Source organism: Micromys minutus, assembly GCF_963924665.1.
Source record: "Micromys minutus genome assembly, chromosome: 27".
NCBI lineage: Eukaryota > Metazoa > Chordata > Mammalia > Rodentia > Muridae > Micromys > Micromys minutus.
Window position 1 is genome coordinate 36,777,722 of NC_137962.1, and position 24,759 is coordinate 36,802,480.

Sequence of the window (24,759 nt, forward strand, 5' to 3'; positions counted from 1 at the left end):
AATGGGCAGCCCCAGCCCCAGCCCGCCTGTCCACCCCCAGCTCGGCCACCTGCCAGCTATGGCAGCAGCCAGGCCTTCCCTTCTCGCTGCTTGGCTGGGCGGACCTGGCCTTGTGCCAGCTGCAGCACGTGGAGCCACCGCGCCAATCCTCTGACAGAGAACCCGGCCTGTTATCTAACTTTGCAAAGGGAAGTTCTCCCCCAGTCTGGGAGCCATAACCGGGGCTGCCAGATGAGAACGGGCGAGCAGAGCTCCACGCCCACAGCAAGTGAGCACAGGCACACACAGGGAGCTGAGGAGTGGGGGAGGCCTGGAGGCCCATGCTCAGTGGAGTCAGTGGAGAGCCGGGCACACCATGCAAATCAACCTGGGCTAGAATCAGAGGTGGCTGGAAGAAAGATGACAGACCAGACCAGCAGCCTAGGCAGCTGAGCAAAAAAAGATGCTGTAATAGCACCATGCATTCCAGTCATACGGAAGCTTGCGAGTCCCAAGGGATTGGGCATGTTTGAATGTATATGTGCCATGCATATGAGCCTTGCAAAGCATGTGGGATGTGTACATGTGGGTTGCATAGCTGGGGCTTCATAGTATCTGTCCATCTTTAGGCCTGCTTTCCAAGTCTCTGGTCTCTCAGAAAGGGAGGAAGAGGAAAATAGGTCCCTAGGATGGTTGTCAAGGTGGGCACTACTGAAGGGGGACAGCCCTGGCAACTTGATTCAGGCTTGCCCTGAGTGACAAACCTCACTTTGTCCATTAGTGAGGTTTGAGTGGCAGGTGGCCACCTGTCATAGGCCCTTCCCTTTTCCCACAGGTGCGCTGTGATCTCCAGGACATTGACTGTGTATGGGTAAAGTCATAATAGATTTGCATGTCCTCATCCTTCCAAGAATAAAGCCACTGAAATCAGACTTAGGCAGAGATGTCAGGCTGAAGAATCTAGAACAAGCCAGAACCTAACTCTGGGGCCCAACTTCAAAATGGAACCCAGTAACCTCTGTCAGGCTGGCTTCTGCAGCTCAGACACCCTGGGGCAGACGATAAGCTCTTGGTTTTCTGTCCTGTGCCTGACCTCTCAGAGATCCATGGTTGTTTCCCCAAATCACATCTTATACAGAGCTGGAAGGGTTCTTCAACATCTCCTGCACCGGGTCTTTGGCGTATTTTTTTTTTTTAAGATTTATTTATTTATTATATATGAGCACACTGTAGCTGTCTTCAGACACACCAGAAGAGGGCAGCAGATCCCATCACAGATGGGTGAGCCACCATGTTGCTGGGAATTGAACTCAGGACCCCTGGAAGAGCAGTCGGCGCTCTCAACCACTGAGCCATCTCTCCATCCCCTCTTTGGCATATTTCTTTAACTACTGTATTTTCCTCCTGTAAGGTTAGGAGGATGCTCCCCAGATTAGTGAACGTACATATATATTACATCACCCACAGCTCCAGAACTCACTCTGGAACCAAGCAGAAACTGAACTGGGGGTTCTTTCCGTCTTGGCCTCTCAAGTTAGCTGGGATGAGGTTTGTATGACCAGGCTGGGACAGGCTTCTTTTTTGTTTTTCTTCCAATACTAGGAATAGAAGTAAGGGCCTGTGCATGTTAGGCAAATGCTCTAAGCCCTCAATTAAGTTCCTTCATTGTTTCGTATACACATACATAATATACTTTGAGCTTCTGTTCCATTTTCCTCTCCTATCCCCGATTGCCCCGTGTTGTTGTTTTTAAAGACTGTGATAGTTTAGGATATATATCTCACATACACAATAACAGTTCTGTGGCTTCCTGAGTGATGTGATTATAGGTGTGCATCACCGTACCTGGCCGTGGTGGTGCACATGTGGAGGTCAGAAGACAACTTGTTGGAGTTGGTTGTCTCCTTGCACTGTGAATATCCCAGGGATCAAACTGAGGCTGTCTGGGTGGCTGTAAGTGCCTTAACCTGCTGAGCCGTGCATCTTGTCTACCCTACTTTTTAATTTATGTATAAAAACCTCAGTACACAGGTCAAAGCTCAAAACGTTGGAAAAGCTATACTTTAACATTAGTTTTTAAATTTTCACTATATGCATGTGTGATGTGGCAGCAGAGACCAGAAGTGTGTGTGGGATCCACTGGTACTGGAGTTACAGGCAGTTGTGAGCTGCGCGTGCGCACACACACACACACACACACACACACACACACACGTGTGTGAGACTTAGCAATCAATGGCTGTCTCATGCCCAAAAAGCCAAGGATCTGGTGTTCTGTCCTGAGAGACTGGATGTCTCAACAATTTCAGTCTGATGCTGGAATCCTGAAGGATTCCTAGAGACCTCTTGGTTTTCAGTTTACACTGCAATCCAGAAGTAGGCTCTAATACTAATGAAGGGATGCTTCAGCAACAGGAAAGATGAACTTGCCAGCACAAGGAAGGGCAAGCAGGCAAAGAGCTACCAGAAGGTGTGGCCCAGATTTAGGGTAGATCTTCCCACTTCAAACAATCCAGTCAGTAAAGTCTCTCCCAGGTGTGCTTATCTGCTTGCATTTGATTTCAGATGTAGTCAAGATTAGCCATCTCTCCAGCCCCTGACAGGTCATCCTTCAGAGCATTTCTTTCCCCGACTCTTCTCCCACATTCTTCTCGTAATAAATTTGATGTTTTTATTATTTAACCTCCCAATGTTTCTTTTTGCAAATATGTATTTATAAGCTTTGTTACTTTTTTTTTTTTTTTTTTTTGAACAGCTGTATGTTCCTGTCAGCAGAGGTTATCTGGTGAGCACAAAGGGAGCCCTCCCTTCTGTTCTTTGTGCCAGCAGGAGCCCTGGCCAATCCTCTTTTGCTCTGTACCAGAGGTGGGAGTGAGGTAGGAGCTGGAGATCAGGGTTGCACTGTGATTGCAAACAGGCTGACTCAGGCTGGGCTGGTGCATTAACTGGTACAAAACTGGCTTAACACAGAGATAGAAGCCAGGCATACCTTTAATCCCTGCGCTTGGGAAGCAGAGGCCAGCCTGGCCTATGCAGCAGTCCTAAGACACACATAGACTATTTTTCTTACAAGACAGGGTTTCTCTGTGTAGTCCTGGTTGTCCTGGAACTAGCTCTGTAGACCAGGCTGTCCTCAAACTCACAGAGATCTGCCTGCCTCTGTCTCCAGAGTGTCGGGATCAAAGGTGTGTACCACCACTGCCTGTTGAGAGACCCTATCTTATAAAACAAAGAGAGTGCTCACTTCAGGTAGCACACATATGTAATAAAATTGGAACGATATGGATAAAAGTTAGCATGGCCCCTGTGAGAGGCTGACAGGCAGATTTGTGAAGTGTTCCATATTAAAAAACAAACAGAGAGGACAGATTTGCACTAGCAAGCTTGTACTGCCTCCCTTGCTGTAGATATTCAGCAAGGGGCCCTCACCAGATGATACTGAACCAGATCCTCTTGAACTTGGAGGCTTCAGAACCCTGAGGAAAGTTAAGCTTCCATTGTTTACAATGTAGTTATCTGGTCCCAGGCATCCTGATCACAACAGGAGATAGATTAAGGTACCAGGTGCATGCCACCAGACTAGACCTTGGAAACAGTTCAAAGCTAAATGACAGGCCTAGTGAAGCTTTATCCATGCCCAGTGCATACTGACACCCTCTCCTCGTACTCAAGGGGCTCGGCTGGTAGTGCCACCCGTGGTCAGGCATGGTGGCTTGGGACAGCAGCAGTGGGGAGGAAGTGTATGTACCTGGAGACATTTGGAGGGGCAGGGGTTTGGATTGCCCACACGTTCACGGTTTCTGGACTTAAAGGTCCAAAGCCCTTTGTAGGTGGTCTAGGTCTGTTAGTTTTTAATCAGTGTCCTGACTCCATCCCTGTACTTTACCCTTCATTTTCCTCTGAGTTTGTCCTAGTTCACCGACTAGGTGTTTTTATGTGACAACAACTACATCTGTTTGGAGGCAAGCTATGACCTCCACCTGGTGGTCCTTCTAAACAAGAACTTGGTTAAGAACTCTGATGGTCTTCTGTCCTCCTCTTGGACAGTAGGGTATATTTAACTTGCAGGCCCCAAAGCAGTGTCAGAGGGGCCAATACAAACTTACTGCTCATGAATCAGGTCCAGTTGCTTAGGTTTTCTGAAGCCTGGGTGTTTTCCCAGAAGGCTGCACAGGCTCCCCTGGTTGAGGACTATTAGATGTTTTGGCAGAACCCTCAAAGGTCTTCACAATAGAGGCTGCCTCCAGGTCCTTGGCAACTGTACCTGCCCCAACGAGCAACCAAAGAGTGGAAGAGCTGGTGCCATGTCAATGCAGACTCATGCAGGCCAAAGCCAGAGACAAACCCATGTTCCATCACCCACAGCATGACTATCAGACACTCTGAACTTCCCGTTTTGTTGGTACATGGAACTGCAGATGTGAAATAAAATAAAAAGGGGAAAATGCAGAACAGTTACCAATTGTGATGTAAAAATCGGATGGCAGATTCTCTTCAGTAGTTAGCCTTGTATCCCTGGGATCTGCATGGCGTGGGCGCTCACTTCCTAACTTGAGCCAAACGAAGATCAGAAGAGAATAAAGGGAGTTTTAAATTGGGTTAAGTCAGCTCCTTAGGTTTCCTGAAGTCTTGCTTGCTCACTTTAATTTCCTGGGTTTAAGGAATGTCCCAAAGCAAGCTCAGGCTTGTGGTTTCTGTTGTTCCTGACAGGGTTTCTCTGCATAGTCCTGGCTCTTCATCTGTAGACCAGGCCGGCCTTAAACTCAGAGATCCACCTGCCTCTGCCTCCTGAGTGCTAGAATTAAGTCTTCCTTTTTTCTTTTAGAGTTTTAAATTTATGTGCATATACTGCCACTGTCTTCAGACACGCCAGAAGAGGGCATAAGATCCACTTGTAGATGGTTGTGAGCCACCATGTGGTTTCTGGGATTTGAACTCAGGACCTCTGGAAGAGCAGTCAGTGCTCTTAACCGCTGAGCCATCTCTCCAGCCCCTAAGTCTTCCCCCCCCCCCCCATCTTAGTTTGAGTTCTTCCTGTATACCTGGCCCAGCTGACTCCTGTTTTCAGGGAATTCATAGGTCCAGGACCTTTGCTCCTAGACCATACTATCCTGCAGCTTAAAGCTAACCTGCAAGCAAGGAATGGTGGGTACACTTAGCACTCTGAGATAGGATGATCCATGCAGGTTTGAGTTTAGCCTGCCAAGCCAGTGATATCAAACCAAACCAAACAACCACTGTCTTAGGGGAAAAAAGAATTCCACGCCTACTAAGGCCAGAGCCTGTAGTGAAACTGTCCGATGAGCACTCATTGTAGACCGAGCACACTTCAGGAAATTAAAAACAAACAAGCCAACAAACACCCCTGTGAGATTGGACACCCAGTCTTCTTTGAAAGTTGAGGAAACTGTTGGTTGTGGTAACACAAGTCTATAAGCCCAGCATTCAGGAAAGTAGAGGGAGGGACACACATTCAAAACTGGTATCAAAGAATATTACATATTAAGACTCTGTCTTGAAGAGTACAACCTTGGTCTTCCTTGGGCTCAGAGGACTAAGGTTGCAGTCCAGACCAAATTATAAAGCCTGGCATGACCCCTTACCTTTCTGGACAGCCCGCACCCAAAAAGAGCACAGAATGCAGAGCAGCTCATGACGGTAAAAGCACGAGGCACAGGCGGTCCCACAGGGGGGGCTGTGAGCAGGCAGGCTGTAAGAAAGCTGCCAAAGGGCGGCTGACAGGGCCACTTGTACAGAGCACAGCTTGTCCTTGCTATGGAGGTGCTGTCTGAGCTGGGTCAGCTGGGTCTCCATGTGTACACAGGAACACTGCCCCTCACCCCCTGGAATGTCTGCCCCAGGCACAGCCAGCTGGGGCTAGCTCTGTCCCAGGAGTCCTGGGCAGCCCTGGCCCCCTGAATCCATGCAGTAGTTGGGGAGGAACAGGAGTGACACCTGGGGGACAATAGTCAAAGTGCACACATATATTTTTTTTAGAACAAAGGCTAAAAGAAGCAAATTTCTCTCTCATTTTATTTTAAGAAGGACAAAAATTGTTATTAAAACATCTACATTATTATCAAGATACTAGACCTTATGATATTTAATATTAAAGTGTGGTATTCTTAAATTTTAATACAGACGTTTTTAAAGGACCATTAGATTGATTCCTGCCCAGCTAAGAAATGCAGCATCCCTTTCCACTGCCTCCGCTCCATGTCTATTGTGCAATCTTGTTCTCGTTCTGAGACCCCACTTCAACCCTGAGCCTTCCAACCAGAGTCCCCAGAGGGGCTACATCTGATTAACTATAGTCATCAATTAAAACATTTTGTTGCCTCCCACGCCAGGTCATCCCTATTGTCCTCCTCTTCTCTTCTGTGTGGGGAACACAGGTCTAGAATGTAAGGGAGCCCAGATCTCAGGGACCTCTGGACAGATGAGCAACAGGAAAACTCTGGATTCATCCTTCTCCTCTGGTGGGAAACTAACACAAATTACTTCCTATTCCTGAGCACACTGGAACTCTTCTCTAGACACGGGTCTGTGGGAAACTAGCAGTCAGAGCAGGGCGCAGGTGTGGACCACCTGCCTTTCTGCCCAAACCATCTCCAAGCCATGGCTCCGGTCTCAGTTCCCTAAATAACCAGATGACCCCAGAAGCACTCAAAATTCACAAGGATGTCTGCATTTTTCTTTTTTTGTGCCAAATTCTTTATCTTTAGCCCTCAATAGAAGAGATTCCTTGGATACCACACACATATATAATATTATATAGAGCGATATATTTAATACCTGTGTATATATGCATCACAGGGGCGACATATATACACACTAAAACAAGGCTGGTGACAACAGACTGCAACACCACAGGTCAGGAGAACAAGTGTCATCCACATTCACGGCCATGGCCCCCACCTTCAATGTGGTCTCACTTCCCCTCCAGCCACACTGCCAGCACCCAAACTCTGCAGTGCTAGCCAGCTGGGGTCAGGGAAGGGGGTCAGGGGAGAGGAAAGGATACATGCCATGGTTATCGGGAGAAGGCTGGGCAGTGGCAGGGGGAGGAATGGGTCCTTTACACCCAGGTGCGTATCATTGTGTCCTCAAGCACTAGCAACCCTGGCTGGAGGAAAATTAGGAGTGTCAGTTCATTCTATCTCACTCCTTCCTTGATAACCTTAGTTTCTGATTCCTTCTGGGGGGAGTGTGTGCCCCACTTCTTGTGCCAATGGGGTGGAGCATTCTGGAATGTCTTGGGGAGGCTGTGTCTACCTGTGGGGGGGGGAGTGGGATGAAAAGGTGTACACATACTTCAGACAATAAAAGAGGCCTTGGTAAGTGGGGGCATGGGCTGCGGGTCAGCTGGGGTCCTAGTTAGCCAGCAGGGTTGAGCATAGGGTGGGACTGGGATAGATGGTCATAACAATATGTCTGGGTCTTTTGGAGAGGATAACAGAGGGTCCCCAGGAAAGAGAGGCCATATCCCATAGTGACCCATGGAGCCTAGGCCACCTCCCCATTCTTCATATTCCTCAGAGCCTCCCCATGCTTTGTACCTTGTCAGAACCTGAGCTCATGGTGCCTTGTATTCTGACACTTCTGTGAAAACTCTTGGGGATATAACCTCCATCACTTACTCCAACGTCCCCCAACATGGAGCTTGGAAGACCAGCTCTTGTCTCAGCAGCCTTTCTCAGTCCCAAGGATGTTGCATGGGACTGAGGAGCCCAGAGGCTCCAGCTGCTAATGGGTAGGGTCTTTTGACCAATGTTTACATCCCAGTTCTGTACCAGGGAGGGTTAAAGACCCTGGGCAAACTACTCCTGTTAGACTTCAATTTTTGTTGAAAAATGGGGGGTGGGCTGTGTTGACATCAAAGCTGAGGTACAGTCTACAATTGTGGCTCACACAGGAGAGGGCTGGGCAGCAGACGGTTGTTAGGAGTACCTAGACTGCTTAGTCCAGCTTCAGATATCATCTGCCTTAGCCTTTGCCTCTTTCGCAGATCAGGAAACTGAGGCCCCAGGTGGTCGGTCAGTGATCAGTATAGCGTTCCCAACTCCATCTCATGATGGTACTTTAGGTTAGTCATGGCCTCCTGCCTTTTGCTGTGTCCTGATCTGGCCCCAGGGAAGGGGAAGAGGAAGGTAGAGAAGGAAAAAGACCCTCCTGCTGCATATTCAAGTGGGGACCCCAGGCTCCCCAGCCCTGAGCTTTGGACCCATTTAGGAGCAGACAGAACTTAAAGCTGTAGGCTGAAGCCGGCCCGGCCCCGCCCTCTCCAACCAGGAGAACTAGAATTTCGGAGGGTCTGCCCCCATTTTGACAGGACGAGGATCCTAGGACCACTTGGGGTTGCAGTATATGACCTGGGTATACACACCTGGGGTACTGGGGGTGGAAAGGATGGACAGGGACCCAGCGGACTGGGGGCTGCCTGATGGGGTGGTCCCCGCCCCCAATCCACCCCGACCCCTGGACTTTGCCATAGCTGAGACCTGGCCCTACTCCCCAGTGGTGGCGGTGGCAGCAGTAGCAGTTGCAGCAGCGGGGGCTTCTGGGGTGGCACCAGTGGTGTCCCCGTCCTCTTGCAGCAGGAAGTTGTATTTGCCGAAGTCATCATCCCGGGGACAGAGAAGCATGTCCTTGCGGGCCTTCGCAAGCTTTTGCTTCAGCACCTCACGCCGGTCCAGCCACTCGTTAAGCTCCTCTTGTCCATGGGCACAGCGGCACTTGTCTCCGTCTGGGCAGGCCTTGCCCTTCTGGAGCCTGTGGGTGGCAGGTTCACTGCCTGAGCTCTATGCCTTCCCCCATCTTCCTATAATATGCCTCTCCCCACACAGCTCTGGTCCCCACTCAGGGAACCCAGTAGCACTCTGTAGGATCGATCCAGTGCTGTAAAGGAGGGCTAGAGATTGGCCTGAACCCACCCCACCCTGCCCACCCCCAGTTCTGTACTCATCGCTAAGATACGCCAAGTCAAGAAGAGATGGAGCTGGCCCCAACATCCTTGTCTTCAGGCCTACCTGCTACCTGCCCTCCCTGCCCGGGTGCTCCCTGTCACACAGCCCTCGGCACCTGTCACAGAGTCGGAACTCGCCCATAGGGAAACGGTAGGCCCAGCCGCTGGCGTCACTGTCCGAAGTGAAGACCTTCTCCTTGTGCTTCTCAGACTGGATGTGCTGTTGCCACTGCTTCTTGCTGTTGCTGTTCTTGCCGCAGAGCCAGCAGTGGTAGCCCATCTGCGTGCACAGCTTTGTGGGTGCTTGCTTCCACAGCTCTGGCCCTCTCAGCCCCTCCGGGATGCCCTCCCAACTGGCCCTGGCTCAGCACGGGGGCAGGGCTTACCATGATGTCAGCATAGTCTGTGGGCATCTGGATCTGCTTCTCTCCTTCCCGAGAGCTGATGGGAGTCCCTTCTCCTGGCTTCCCTGGGTTGTGTTTTTTCAGCCACATGTCATAGGTCTGTTGCATATCTAGGACTGGGCAGGGGACAGAGAGCTTGGTGAGGGGGCTTCCCCATCCACTCTACCCATAATCCCTGCTGGACTTGGGAGGCACAAAAACCTTAGGTTCTGCTGCTGTGTGGCCTGACCTGAGGGACTAACCACTCCCGGGAAGCCCAGAGTTTAGGGAAGCAGCCCAGCATGTGTTCTAGAGATTAGCAGCCAGGGATACAGACAGCACTCACTCTTGTTCTCCTTCATGAAGGTCCACATGTCCCTCTCCTCGGGGCTGTGTGCAAAGGAGCAGTTCCCCACATACTGGCATTTGCGGCCATTCTGGGCATGGATGCAGAGCTGTGGATGGGCAAGAGAGAGCCTGCTGAGTCTCACAGGCCGTGTCAGAGTGTTGGCCAACTCAAAGGCTTTCAGGGCCCACAGCCTCTTTATATTTTCCCCTCCCCCACGAGTGCTCACATCATATTGCTGTGGGAAGTTTCGGATGGATGGCAGTGGCCTCACAGACACCCATTTCCTCTTGGCCTTGGACATCACCAGAAGGACCCGCCTTTCCTTGGTCCAGCTGTAGGCCAGAAATGGGAGTCGTTAGGGAGAGTCAGAGGAAGCCTCCGGGCTGTGAGGTCTCCTAAGTCTTGGTCTCCTCCCCCATGAAGCTTTGGCAGTGCCCCAGTTGCCCAAGCACCTGCACTGTGCCTGCTTACCAATGCCGGGCCTTGGCACTGCAGTACTTGAGGTCCTTGTCCGGCTCCACCACCTGCCCATTCCTCCAACACTGACCACACACAAACTTCATCTGCAAGTCAAAGGTGCTGGGTCCATGTGTCCTTGGGGTACCCTATTGGAAGACGGGGAAGTGGGTTGGTGAAGCTGTAGCCACTAGGCCTTAGGCCTCTGGGAGTTCTAGGACCACTCAAGTCTTAAATTGGCTAGTCTATAGCCCAGTTTTACCGACAGGCAGTAAGCTCTCAGCTAAGGGCCCTGTGACTTCTGATTAGGGGAGCTGGATATGGAGGGGGCTCCTGAACCCCTATTTCCTGCCCTCTGCCTGCTCTTCACTTATCTTTACCTTTTTTGAGGTCTGGTTTGTGCAACCACTGTAGAGAACAGCTTCTCTTGTTAAAGATTTACTTTAAATTTATTGTATTTATTTTTAGACGGCATCTCACTATGTATCCCTGGCTAGAACTTTACTTTAAAGACAAAACTGCTTTGAACTTACAGAGCTCTGTCATCTGTTTCCTGAGTGTTGGGATTCAAGGCACAAGCTACCACGTCCGTCTGTTCTATTCTTAAATCAAGTATACATATGTGGGTTTGTGCACATGTGTGTGGGTACCCTTGGAGACCAGAGGCATTGGTTAGATACCCGTGGAGTTATGATTACAGGCTGCTGACACGCTGGGAATCAAGCTCAGGGCCTCTGAAAGAATCTCTAGAGCTCCTTAAACTGTGGTCACAGCCCATAAGGGTCAGATAACTGAATCTGGGAGCTTGGAAAATCTGGCAATGCCGAAACCTCCTGAGCACACAACAAGCAGAAATCAACATTAGACACGCAAGGAACCGGAGGCGTGTCTGGCAGTGCTTACCTTGTTGCATCACGTCAGTTTACCAGACCCTTGGTTCTAAGTGCCTGCTATGTACACACTGCACTGTGGTGTCACACCCCGTGACACCCAGAAACACTGCCTGATCGGGGCTCCGATTCCAGACCACTGAACCCTGTGAACTGCAGTGTTCTGACTACACATACAGACTTCCTGTGATTTAGAAAAACAATGGGGCTGGAGAGGTGGCTCAGTGGTTAAGAGCACTGACTGCTCTTCCAGAGGTCCTGAGTTCAATTCCCAGCAACCACATGGTGGCTCACAACCATCCAAAACTCCAGTTCCCTGCTTCTGACGTCTGTAGCCATAGGCATGCATATGCTATAAGTAGATGCATGTAAGCAGAATAGTCATATACAGGAACATTTTAAAAAAATGCCAGGTATGGCAACATATTCCAGCATAGAGGACCATGGAGGCAGATAAATCTGAGTTAGAGGTTGTGCTGGCTAGTTTTGTAAACTTGACACAAGTCATCTGAGAGGAAGGAATTTCAATTGAGAAAATTCTTCCAGAAGATCAGGATGTAGGCGAAACCTGTAGGGCATTTTCTTAACTAGTGACCGACAGGGAAGGTTCCAGCCCCTGGTGGGTGGTGCCATCCCTGGGCTGGTGGTACTGGGTTCTCTAAGAAAGCAGGTGAACAAGCCATGAAGAACGAACCAGTAAGCAGGTATGATCCATGGCTTCTCCATCAGCTCCTGCCTCTAGGTTCTTGCCCTGTCTGAGTTCCTGCCTCGGTTTTCCCCAGTGGACTGATTGAGGATATGTAATCCAAGCACACCCTTTCCTCCCCACAGGGCTTTGGCTGAACTGTTCCATCACAGCAGTAAAAGAGTGAGCGTGTGTTTTAACGTTATTGCTGTGGAGTAGCTCATTCTTTGGCAGGTTATGAGCACTTTGTGCACGCAGGTGTCCATGGAGGCCAGAGGGCACCAGATCCCCGGAGCTGCCGTTACCTGCAACTGTGAGCTACCTGGTGTGAGTGCTGGAACCGAACCCGAGTTGTCTGCAAAAGCATCAAGTGCTCCCCCCACCCCCAACACAAGGCTTCTCTGTGTAGCACTGGCTGTCCTGGAACTACCTGTCGGTCAGGCTGGCCTTCAATCCTGAGATCTGCCTGCTTCTGCCTCCTGAATGCTGGGGTTAAAGGCGTGCGCACTACACCTGGTTCAGCAGCTTTTCTCCTCCCCAAGACACATAAAAAGGATCTATTTGTAGGGGAACGGGAATTTAATTAAACCTGTCAAAATCCCTGTCTTTCATCTTGTCTTTCTTCCCCTCTGCTGCAGCAGAGACAGAACAGCAGCAAGGAGCTGCAGAGCCAGTGCAGCGGAACACAGCCACGGCCGCACCAGCAGGCACACTCACTCACAGCCGCACCAGCAGGCACACTCACTCACTCACTCACAGCCACACCAGCAGGCACACTCACTCACTCACTCACTCACTCACAGCCACACCAGCAGGCACACTCACTCACAGCCACACCAGCAGGTACACTCACAGCCACAGCCACACCAGCAGGCACACTCACTCACTCACTCACTCACTCACAGCCACACCAGCAGGCACACTCACAGCCACAGCCACACCAGCAGGCATACTCACTCCAGCCACATCAGCAGGCACACTCACTCACAGCCACACCAGCAGGTACACTCACAGCCACAGCCACACCAGCAGGCACACTCACTCACTCACTCACTCACAGCCACACCAGCAGGCACACTCACAGCCACAGCCACACCAGCAGGCATACTCACTCCAGCCACACCAGCAGGCACACTCACTTACAGCCACATCAGCAGGCACACTTACTCACAACCACACCAGCAGGCACACTCACTCACAGCCACACTAGCAGGCACACTCACAGCCACAGCCACACCAGCAGGCACACTCACTCACAGCCACACCAGCAGGCACACTCACTCACAGCCACACTAGCAGGCACACTCACAGCCACAGCCACACCAGCAGGCACACTCACTCACTCACAGCCACACCAGCAGGCACACTCACAGCCACACCAGCAGGCACACTCACTCACTCACAGCCACACCAGCAGGCACACTCACTCACTCACAGCCACACCAGCAGGCACACTCACAGCCACAGCCACACCAGCAGGCACACTCACTCACTCACAGCCACACCAGCAGGCACACTCACAGCCACAGCCACACCAGCAGGCACACTCACTCACAGCCACACCAGCAGGCACACTCACTCACAGCTGCACCAGCAGGCACACTCACTCACTCACTCACTCACTCACGGCCACACCAGCAGGCACACTCACTCACAGCCACAGACAGCCACACCAGCAGGCACACTCACTCACAGCCACACTGGCAGGCACACTCACTCACTCACAGCCACACCAGCAGGCACACTCACTCACTCACAGCCACACTGGCAGGCACACTCACTCACTCACAGCCACACCAGCAGGCACACTCACTCACAGCCACACTGGCAGGCACACTCACTCACTCACAGCCACACCAGCAGGCACACTCCTGAGCCTCGGCTCTCTTCACAGCTGAGTTGTATGAGTTCCCAGTCCTCATTTGTGATTTTTAAAATTATTACAAGAATTTTGGTGTGAGGTTAGTATTGAATTTTCAGCAAAGTTCTAAACACACGTCTGCCAGTTGGTACCACATGTTTATGCACAGTAGTCCCAGCATTTTGAATTTAACTATAAAAACAAAATACTGATCAATTCCAAGAAGTGTTGTCTCTATATCCTGTAATTAACTATTCAGCCAAGACTTAATTTATTAATCTCATTCATCTTACTAATATTTTATTTCACCTTAATAAACAATAAAATTATGTATACCAAAGAATTGTTTTAAAATATTTATAATTTATCCTTAGCAAGTGTTTGATTTATAGCCAGATGTGGTAGCTCATACTGGACATCCCATCACTTAGGGAAGTTGAGGCAGGAGGATTGCCACAAGAAACCAGCATGGGTTACAAAGTAAGTCCCAGGAAATCCTGGGCTACGTAGTGAGGGTCCATCTCAAAACAACAAAATTTCTGTTCTATGCCCATCTTACACATCTTCGTGTCTGTGCTACATGTGAACTACTCAGGTGAGAAATGGAGAGAGTGCAACAGGCCGTCCCGGGGCATGGCACGCTACATTGCATGGTCTTCTCTACCTGGATTCCTCTACCTGTAACTTATTCAGCTCTCGGGCTGGACAGATGGCTCAGCAGGTAAGAGTGCTTGCTGCAAAAGCATGGAGACCACGGTGTAGATCCCAGCACCAAGGTAAGGTCTGTGTGTGGTCCTGCACACAGCACTGAGCAGGACTAGACTAGCAAGAAAGTACAAGCTCTGGGGTCAGCAAAAGCTTCACCTCCAAAGGAAAAAGGCAGAGTGGTAGAGGGGAACACCTGGTGCCCCCTCTGGCCTGCACTTACAGGTGTGCTTACTTGCACATATGTGTACATCTCACACACACTCACCCAGCTCAGCTTGCAGGGGTTCTCCTTGGGCTCTCCTGCAACAAAACTGTCACCCTCAGTGGTTAAAGTACCTTGTCTGATCAACCAGTTTTGAGGGCCCAGTGTGTAGAGAGCAGTAGTTCAAAGGTGGGAAGTTGGCCTTGGGTAGGACAGATAGCCTCGGACCATCCCCAAGGACAATGTTCAGCTAGTCTCTGAGGCTCCTTTTCCCTGATTCTTCCATATCTTTTTTGCCCCAGCCTTCACTTTGGGGAGCAGGAGCTAACCTTAGCTAACCTGTTCTTTTGTGACTGCCCACTGGCCTTGGGTGTGAGATTGCCTGTCTAGGCAGCTCTCTGTTTCCCCAGGCTAGCAGGTGCATATGTCTCCTGCCAGCTACCCCGGAGAATAGTGGCCAGCACTGCCCAGTGCAGGGATCATTCCCATCTGACTGAGCAGAGGCAGCTCAGAGAAGTTTCTTATCCCCTCACAGGTAAGAGTGCTTCTTCAAGGGATGGCACGGTAAGCCAGAGGCACTGGACCCAAGCAGCGTCTGCTCTGACAGCTCCTTGGCTTCAGACCTACTGACCTTACGTTCAAGATAGTATGCAGGCAAGAGCCTCAGGCATGGGCCAGCACAGGAGAGAGAATGAGCAAAAGTAGAAAGGGAAGGCTCTTCCCCTCAGTTTGGATCCTCCCCAAACCCCTACTCTATCCTGGCCCCATAAGGCATCCAGAAGCCCAGATTTCCTTCAAGTTGGAAGAGACTGGTCTGGTCTGGGAAACAAGGTCATTCTTCATGGGTGTGCTGCATTCACTGGCTCCTCTCGTCCCTAAGCCAGTGTCTCCTTGTCGTCTACAGTTACAGTGATCTTGAAGCCTGAGGTGTTGTGAGCGTCAGGGTGATATGGGGTCTAACACATAGCAGGGGCCAACTCCTGTAAGCCTCACACCCCTGCTGTAAACAGTGAACAGGGCTTTATGATAAACCCAAGGGGGACTGGACGGTAGGAGTGGGGCACACACGTAGTTCCATGTCAGGAGACTTGGGACTCACCACTGGGAAAATCTGTGAATCCCCCAGTGTCATGGCACACAGTCAGACCACAATGAAGGACACAAGAGAAACAACACAATCAGTGTGTACCACTCTGAGCCCTCAAAGATATTCACATGGACTCAAGGCATCTTCTTGGAGACTTCTGAGGGGCAAGATGGCTGGTTAGATAGTCTCTTATACAGCCCAAACTAGCTTCAAACTCACAAAGTAGCTGAGGCTGGCTTTCAATTCCTAATTCTCCTGCCTCACCTCTCAAGTACATGTGCCATCATGCCCCACTGATCCATCACTAATTATTGTAGAGAAAAAAAAAAAACTTTGTAGTACAGGGATCTTTACAGTTGGAGGCACTTCAGATAAGCTGTCACAGTCACCACCACTCACGGGATAAAGTGCCATGATTCCTGATGTGGAATCTGAGCCCACAGCTTTTCTTCTGCAGCAGGAGAAAACAGGTACCCCACCCCACACGGAGGGATTATCTGTAAAACCAAAGGCTTTGAATGTCAGTCAATCACGTAGACAAAGACCGAAGAAGGAGCCATTCTAAATTAAAGGGGAAGAAAGAAACATGCCAATGGAACAGTGTGTCACCTAGAATTTAAGGGACAAGTCACAGAATCTGAATGGTAGTGTTCTACTAATTTTATGGTAGTTGGGTACATAAAAAAGTACCCTCATTACAAATTTCTTTCTTTCTTTATTTTTTTGTGTGTATGTATTTTTTTTTTGTTTGTTTGCATGTATGTCTGTTGTGCACCATGTGTGTACTGCCCACAGAGGCCAGAAGAGGGTATCAGATTCCCTGGGACTAGAGTTAGAGATGTTGTGAGCCGCTGTGTGGGTGTTGGGAATCAAATGCGGGTTCTCAGGAAGAACAGCGAGTTCTCTTAACTGCTGAGCCATCTCTCCAACTCCAGATTACCCTTTAAAAAGTGCTCAGAGGCGAGAGGATATCTTTCTGAAGCTCACTCCCAGACGGTTTAAAACAGAACTGCCCCCAAAACCAGTATGAATGTTTATGCATATGAATGTGTATTTGTATATGAAAATACACACCTGCACTTAGGAAAAAGACACTCGCTGATAACAAAGCAAGTAGTAAAATGTGAACTCTGGAAATACAGGAAAGAGTGCAATTTGCAGGATCACATGTGACAATAAAAGGAAATGGACAGCTCCTGTGGTGTCCCCCCCCTACCCCAGCGCCAATCCTGGGCCTTACCAAGCCGCTGCTGACCTTCCCTGCGTGGGCTTCCATCTGCTGCCAGTATTTCTTGGATTCCTGAACGATGTCTTCGTGGGTCATTCCTGTGGAAGGTGGGAAAAAACACAGGACTTGGCAAAGGATAAGACACAGCACTCATGGGATGCTGGGATGCATCCAAAGCCAAGAAGTCCTATGTGGCCAGTCCTGGCCACAGTAAGACTCAGGACAGAGAGCGCACTTGTCTTCTTTGGGCCAGTTTGTCCATCCATATCACTGGAAGAAAGCTCCGTGATTCCCAAGCCAGTGTTCCATTTTTAGAACCCCTGCTTTTCTCATTGGAGACTCAAACAGAATCCTGCTGGGCAACCCCAAGGTCATTGGCCTTTAGGACTTTAGTACCAGGTAAGTGGGTCTTCACTGCCAGTCCCTGAAGGGCAAATGTACCAGCACGATGGCCCCAGAGTACCAATCAGATCCTTACTTGCCTTCCAGATCCACATCTTCCTGAAGCCTTCCTCCCTGCAGATTCCCTTCTCTTCCTAATGCTTCCTACAATCTAGTTGTTCTGTGGCTCTAACTCTCCATTTGTTGCTTACCTGGGCACATGCTACACTTGACACCCGGTTCTTGCTGATGATACCCAAATGTCGATCCACAGTCCACATCTCCCTTTGGACTTACTGCCTGCCACATCTGACTGCCCACTCAACATCTCTTCTTGATGCCCAAGAGACAATTTGGAACCCACATCCCACACAGAACCCTGGTATTAGCACCCCCAAACATGCTCATGCTTTACACACCCTCTTCTCAGAACACAGACCCCTATTTTACTAGGCACCCTGACAGCTTGACCTTGCTGTACCTCACACCTAGTCCATCAACAACCTTGCTGGTTCTACCATCAAAGTATACCTAGAATGTGACTGTTTCTGCCACCCCTATTTCCACAACATAGGGTGAGCTACACCTTCCCTGGTGTCTCCACTCCTGCCCTTGTTCCAGGTTTTCCACCCAGCATCCAGCAAAGCTCGGAAACTGCTGTCCTGGGTTTTGAAATTCCATTTCACCTAAAACCCTTCCCAGCTTCACACAGCAGATTTGGAATAAAGCCAACCACAGTCACCTGCCGCAAAGATGGGCTTTTGTTCCAAGATGTGCAGTATTTTGGGATGCAGGAACAGAGGATGAAGCAGCTGCCAGTACCACACAGGGCAGGCTTTTAAAAGCTACTTTCTCACTGTGTGTATTCATTTTGTATACATGTGGCTCAGGTGGGTGTCAGAGGACAACTTGCAGGGGTTAGCTTTCTCTTTCTACCATGTGGGTCCTGGGGATCCCACTTGGATCATACTTGGTGCCAAGCGCTTCACCTCTGAGTCATCTCTTAGCTACACAGTCAGCATCTTACTTTTTTTTTTTAAAGTTTAAACTAGGATTACTCCCTAACAATAAAGGTACAGTGTAGCAAATCCGTGAACAAGCAACAGTGCTGTTCATTCATTCATTGTAATTCACTGCACACTTCAGCCCATTATAATATAACCCCTGTTCCTTGGCCCACCACTGACTGTGCAGCATGTGACTATGTTTCCTTTGAAGGCCAAGAGGCTCTCACACACTGGGACCCCTGATGACCCTGAGTCATAACTATCTCACAAGTCCTTTGCCGCCTGGAACATTCATTCCCTGCCCTTCCCTAGATAGGCCCGTTCTCACCACCTGACTGGAAATGCTCCTCTGCCTTTCTCGCTCACGTTGGTCTGTTTTCACACACCAGTGATACACACCTTAAGTTGAAACACTATCAACTCTAAGTCTACGTGGACGCTGACTGTCCTATGTATAATATCTTACCCTGGCACCAAATAATGCTGATAAAACTACAATAGGCAGTGGAGAAGAATGTGCATCCTCGGCCAAATAGAGCCTAGATTCATTTCTTGCTAGTACATTGTCTGTCTTGCCCTATTAAGTCCTCAAAAGTGAGGGAGGGCCTTGCTTAGTTGGAGGCTGGATGCCCTGACACAGAGAGGGTGCTCAGTAAAGCAGTTGGATGGATGTGTGGACATCCTTAAATCCTCTTGCTGGACAAACAGGTGGCTCAGGAAAAGATGCTTTATGGCCATTACTCATGCAGCAGGTGGAGTTACTAGGGGGAGCTGTAGGGTTCAGGGGCTGAGTCTACCAGGCCGAGTCGCACACATTCTTGCTTTCCCATCTGTATCTTGGCACATTCCCTAGGCAGGGTCTAGACAGGGCGAGACCCAGATTCTGCACCAAGCAGCACCCCGTGAGCAGAGTTCTGTCTGTGATGTCCAGGGTCACTAACTCCTCCACGAGCCACCTGTTTCTGAGCTCACCTGAGGTCCCATTCACTGGCCATCGGGCCCTGGCCTGTTCACTCCCAGCCAATTCCAAGCCTCCCTCACCTGCTCTGCCTGTCCCTCACCTGAGTACTGTTGCAGCAACCAGACCTTGAGCTCAATGAAACTATGGGCGAAGTGGCAGCTGTCCTCACGCAGGCAACCATAGCGCACCTCGTGGCGGCACACATCAAACTGGAAGTGCTCCTGGAACTGCCGGATCTTGGAGTACTTGAGAGAGGTGGAGCGGACGATGTGCACCAGGCACCTGGGGACACATGGCACGTGCATGATGCTGACAGTCCCCACCACCCTCTGCCTCCACCACTACAGTGGGGCCACCTTTCCAGTGCCAAACAAGTCTGAGGGAAGATGCTTCTCAGAGCTTTCCCCTGGGCACCCCCTGTCCTGTTAGCCCGTCTCAGAATGTGGATGGTACGGTAGGTGAGGGGGATCCTACACCCAAGACTTTAGCCCCAGCTCTGCCTTACTTGGGCCCCACCACAGAGCTCTGGGGCCAGCTCAGTTTGCAACTACCCACCAATAGTGTCAGACCTCACCTATCACCAGGCTGGGAGGAGGGAATGCCCATGAGTGGAAAGGGCAATTCCAGCTCAGTACCCCAGAGCTGGACTTACACCAAGGGGGATAATAATGAAGACTTTCTCTAGGCAGGGGAAACTCAGTGGCCTTGGATGAAACTCAACAAATGGGGACATCATTACTCTCAGAGAGGAGGAAACCCAAGGCTACAATGGTTTGTGTTCCAACCTACAACCAACTCCTGGCCAGGCTTTGATATGGACCCAGGGCTGTATAACTCCAGGGCCTGACTCCATCTCTAATGACTGGGCACAGCAGAGAGCCAGAGAGAGCAAAGCCAATGGTGTCCTGACCCAGCTCCTCCCATGCCGTTTGACGCTGAAACTATGACAACATAAAGTGCTGGCTAGAGCCATCAGCAGGGAGTATCAGCCAGATGACCAAGCTGTTCCCAAACCTCAGCTTTCTTTTCTGTAAAAGGGGAGCAGTAACTCACTCCCCTGGGGGCTGCTGAGACCATTAAGTAACCAAGGCAATGATTAGAAGACAGGAAGTGTTCAACACACATGGCTCCTGTCCTTTGTAGGTTAATGTGTTACCATTCTCTGCCCCTTCTGGCCTAGGCCTTTCCTCATCTGACGAGCTACCCTCAAGGGACCTCTCCACGCTTGTCCTGCCCACTGCCCAGCTGCAGGGACTCACTTGTTGTTGTAAAAGCTGTGCTTGGCAGCCAGGTTGGAACAGACAGAAGGAGAGTCCTTGGTGCCTTTGCTGATGATCCGGGGCTTACTGTCGAAGCAGATCTGTTCAGGGAAGAGACGGGCTGGGACCCTCACTAGGCCACATGGGAAGGAGATGGGCTAGAATCCCAATGGCCACCTAGGGAAGGAGATCTGGTTCCTGTAAACCCTGCCCTAGGTAGGGGGAGTGTGGGAGAGAAAGAACCCAGGCTCTGTGAACCTCGGGTCTCTGACCCATAGATGACTTGGACCTCAGCTCTCCTTCCTTCCTCTTTCAGGAGGAAGTGCCCAGGGCAGGAGTTACCCCATGTCCCTGAGCCTCCGTTTTTTCAACTGTAAACTACTTTAGCCCATAGAGGAAAAATGAGTTCAAGAGCTCCCGTCTTATGGTTATGAGCTATGATCCCCAAGCCAAGTCTTCCCAAAGGGGAGACAGCACAAGTTCATCTGCTCTGAGATCAGCAGATCAGGGTTGACTGGGCCTCACCAACCCCTCACCCAAGCCTTTCCTCCTCATGACACCATTCCCACCTTCAAGGAGCTACAGAACCAACTGTGCTCTCAAAACTGGGAAAGGCTGGTGGATCTCTGTGGCTTCAATGCCAACCCGGGTTATGTAGCAAATTCCAGGCTAGCCAGGGTTAAACAGTGAGACCCTATCTCAACACACCCTCAAAAAGACAGAAGAACCCAATGCTAGGAAGGCTCAGTGGAGCTGCTAGAATCCCAGCTGGCTTAGGAAAGGAAGAAGAAACAGTAGAGGACACCGTGGGACACCATGGCTGGGTCACAGGCCGGAAACAGCAGGCACAGCCAGGGAAAGGCTGGCCATGGACACCTTGCTCTAGAAAGCTGAGCTGGGCTACATTAGCCATCCTCGGGGACAACACTGGACAAGATTCTAAGTCTCCTTGGCCCTAAAGATCACCAGTGCTATACAGGAGGTGGCCTTGGGCTCTGGGGCGTGTGGCTCAGGTTGATGTGGCCAAATGGCCTCCAGGCAACACCTACCCCAACCCCCAGTAGCACCAGTGAATCAGCACAGTATCTGTGCTGGAGCTGCCCTGAAAGTAGGGATCTAAACCCTGTACATTCCGGGTTCCCAGGGAAGAACAAACGGGGTGGTGACTGCTTCCTCCTGGCCTCAATTTTCACCTTTGTAAAATGAGAAGCCAGACAGAATCTGGGTTCCACCAGGATTCCCAGAGCCTAACTTCATAACAGTCTCTGGTGATTCTTGGGCCATGCCTCACCACACCCACAGGTCCCAGGGCTAACAGCTCCCACAATAGCTAGTACAGACGCAGCACAGCCCTGACTGTGCCTGGGACCACGGGGGAACTAGTGAATTGGCTGGGCAGACAGGTACCTCACAGAGGAAGGTGAAGATGCCCTGGTGCTCCTTGAGGAGCTTGGCAATGGTGAGGCTGCCACGCTTGACACCCCCTAGAGGGTCAAAGAGCAGGTCCCGGTTGAGGGTGCCCTTCCGCTCCTCTGTCCACACATCGATCTCCTCCTGATGGTAGGCGAAGGTGCAGTTATCCCCGTACTTACAGTCTTGCTTGTTAATCATGTCTACAAAGAGACAACGGGACACACGCTCTACCAGGTGGAGGAGGCAGCCATTAGCACCCGGTGATCTCACCATGGGCAGCAGGGCGCCAGTCCAACCAGGACAGATCTCTGAGATTTCCCAAATACCAGGCCCCAGTACAGAAAGCTCAACACCCTCCACACCCCTCCCCCAGGCCCCAGTGTGCAGGCCAAGCCTCTGTAGAACACCCATGACTATATAAAGAGGAGCGGCTTTTAGGACTGTTCACTGGGGAAGTGATCACTGCGTGGTGCGGACCAGGAACATGGGCCACAGAGCTGGAACTGGAAGGGTGGCTGCATCCTCAGCTGCACAGGGGCAGGGGCGTGGTACAGGGAATGGTTTCCAAAACTGGGGCCTCCAGGCTCAAAGGGCAGAGCAGGGGTCATGGAGTGTGGGGAGGTGCCAGTGTGCTTGAGGAACAGGTAGGGTGGGGATGTGGACAAGAGCACGCACTGGCCTTCATCCCACCAGCCATGGGCAGGGCTTTAGGGAAGACACTGAATGGTCTGGAAGGTCTACGTGGATGATTGCCATGAGATGGGTGAGAAGGCAAAGGAGCCTGGGGTGGATGCTGAGTGCCAAAAGGTTATATGCAGATGTTTGGGGCAAATGAGGGCTGAAGTACAGATGTGCTTAAGCTTGTGACTGTTCAGGGAAACTGAAGAAAACCAAAAACGTCTGTTTGGTACTGGCCAGATTTCTATGTGGCAGAAGTGAGGGCAAGGAAAAGAATGTGGTCATTAAAAACAGTTGCTGTCTGCAAGCCTCTCCTATGTGCTTTCCGGGACTCTGCCCATCCAGTCTGAAATCCTGCAGGGTGTAAGCACTGCTGTATGGACTGTGAGACCCTCACATGGGATGGTGCAGGCCACCACATGGCTCCAGCTCCATGAGATATCCTGAATGACCTCTGTCTTTAGACAAGGTCAAGAGAGATGTTTGCTCTCACACTGGACTCGGGCTTTATCAAAGCTTTCCCATCTCTCCTGGGGTCACTGCTGTAGATCTGGGAGGAGCTGAACCCTGCTCGCACCAGCCAGCCCCACTGTGGTCCACCCACCTTTGCACAGGTAGTAGGAGCCCACAAAACTGGTTTTGGTGGGCCGGGGCCGGATGCGCTTCCAGATCTGGTTCTCCGAGCTCCGGAGCCGGCCAAGGAGGACATCCCTTCTGCACTTGTGCTCCAGGCCCTCGCGGTAGGTATAGTCACCGGCCTTGGGGCCTGTGGGCAAGGTACACAAGGATGCAAATTCAGAAAACCCACATGCTCTCATCTGGGTCTCTGAAGCTCCCATCGAATCTCCCTTGGCATGTGCTTGCAGGGAAAGAGGACTTGGGAAGCTCTCCCAGGAACCCACGTGACTTCCCTAACAGGCCTGGACCTAATTAATGGTGAATCTGCCCAACCCAACTTAGTGTTTCTAGAATTGTGAAGAAAACACTTTGCAGAGAGAGGGCGGGTCCCAGTCGGGGCTCACCCCTTCACTTCCTGCAGAGGAGGGCCTTGTCTTCCTATGGGAATCTCCCACTAACACACAGTAATGTGGCCTCCATACTCCTGAGATTCCTGGCATTTCTAGGGCAGAGGGGTATTGCTGCATATGTGGAATTACCTGTTTTGGGGTAACACAGCTGGCAGGCCTGCTTGAACTCATGGGTGGCAGCCAGAGGGTTCTTGATGAGCAGGGCGGTGTTGGGCATTGAGGGCTCCGGCTACAATGGAAAGACATTGGCCATCTTTGGCCCTGCTGGTACCTGGGACCACCAGGGCCAGCCAAGGCAGTGAGAATAGGTATGTCTTTTGACCCCTACTCCAATCTGTCCTACCCAGTATCAGGACAGTATCCTAGGACCCTCTTCTACATCTTCCCAGGCCTGGTATTGTAATATAAGAGCCCAAAGCACCATGACCTCCCTCAGAAGACCCTGGACAATGAGAAGCCATCTTGGCTCCACAATGTTTCCTTGAATTAAAGCAGAAAATTTTCAGTAGGCCTGCTTAAGGGCCTGATCCTCTCCCCAAAGTGTCCCAGACATTAGCAGACAGGAGAGAAGACCCAGGGAGAGCCAAAGATTTTCTAGGACCCACACAGCTAGTATCTAAGCTGAAGTCTGCATACCTGCTGCTAACTCGTGGTCCAGTGCATTTCTGAACCTAGAACAGACTAAGCCTGGAGATCAGAGATGTGATGTCACTCACGGCTGCTGAGCCTCGTTCTAACGTAAGAGATAAGAAGTACTCTAAATGTGTTCTCCAGCACAAGGGCCGTTCTGAAGGTACCCCTCCTGAAGAGTGTAGCGTCTCACCAGTGCAGCATCTCATAACCATAGGATGAATCAGAGGTCTGGTCTGGGGCTCACAAGTCACTCACCGAGGGGGCTAGCTTCTGAGTACTGCTTGGGGGTCGGTGGTCCTGTGAGCTGCTCTCTTCTAGGAAAGGAGAAGACACAGGGGTTATGTGCCCTAGCACAGAGGGCATAAAGGGCCTTTCTGGGACGGCCCTATAATTTCTACCTCAGAGAAGTTCTGTGGGCTCACCCTCCTATTTTCATGGCCACAGCCCTGGAGTAAAGTGGCTCCAACATGTCTACCCTTGCTGTTATGCCTCCTGAGGCTTCTTGTTGCCTATGGTAGGTAGAATGTCCAAACTTGTAGCCTGGCTGAGTGAGAGCATGGCTTACCCACATTCTCCTAGAAACTCCAGTTAGCAGCCAGGCCCAGA

General features: G+C 50.8%; 1 protein-coding gene across 2 annotated transcripts in view; it reads right to left on the reverse strand.

The window, feature by feature from the left end:
• Positions 1-5,994: 5,994 nt before the first annotated feature.
• The window catches only part of ZC3H7B (zinc finger CCCH-type containing 7B), a 46,747-nt gene continuing 27,982 nt past the window's right edge, over positions 5,995-24,759 (reverse strand). The window contains exons 11-23 of one of the 2 annotated variants that reach the window (XM_080939647.1): positions 24,409-24,464; positions 23,650-23,749; positions 23,097-23,258; positions 21,809-22,014; positions 20,402-20,502; positions 19,243-19,424; positions 16,806-16,891; positions 10,148-10,281; positions 9,903-10,008; positions 9,674-9,782; positions 9,331-9,464; positions 9,061-9,224; positions 5,995-8,751 (exon numbers count right to left, since the gene is read on the reverse strand). In XM_080939647.1, coding sequence (XP_080795773.1) covers positions 8,487-8,751; positions 9,061-9,224; positions 9,331-9,464; positions 9,674-9,782; positions 9,903-10,008; positions 10,148-10,281; positions 16,806-16,891; positions 19,243-19,424; positions 20,402-20,502; positions 21,809-22,014; positions 23,097-23,258; positions 23,650-23,749; positions 24,409-24,464 — 1,805 coding nt within the window. In that variant the 3' untranslated portion in view covers positions 5,995-8,486. Of the gene's footprint in view, positions 8,752-9,060; positions 9,225-9,330; positions 9,465-9,673; positions 9,783-9,902; positions 10,009-10,147; positions 10,282-16,805; positions 16,892-19,242; positions 19,425-20,401; positions 20,503-21,808; positions 22,015-23,096; positions 23,259-23,649; positions 23,750-24,408; positions 24,468-24,759 lie in introns of both variants that reach the window. The other variant, XM_080939646.1, reaches the window with a different exon arrangement.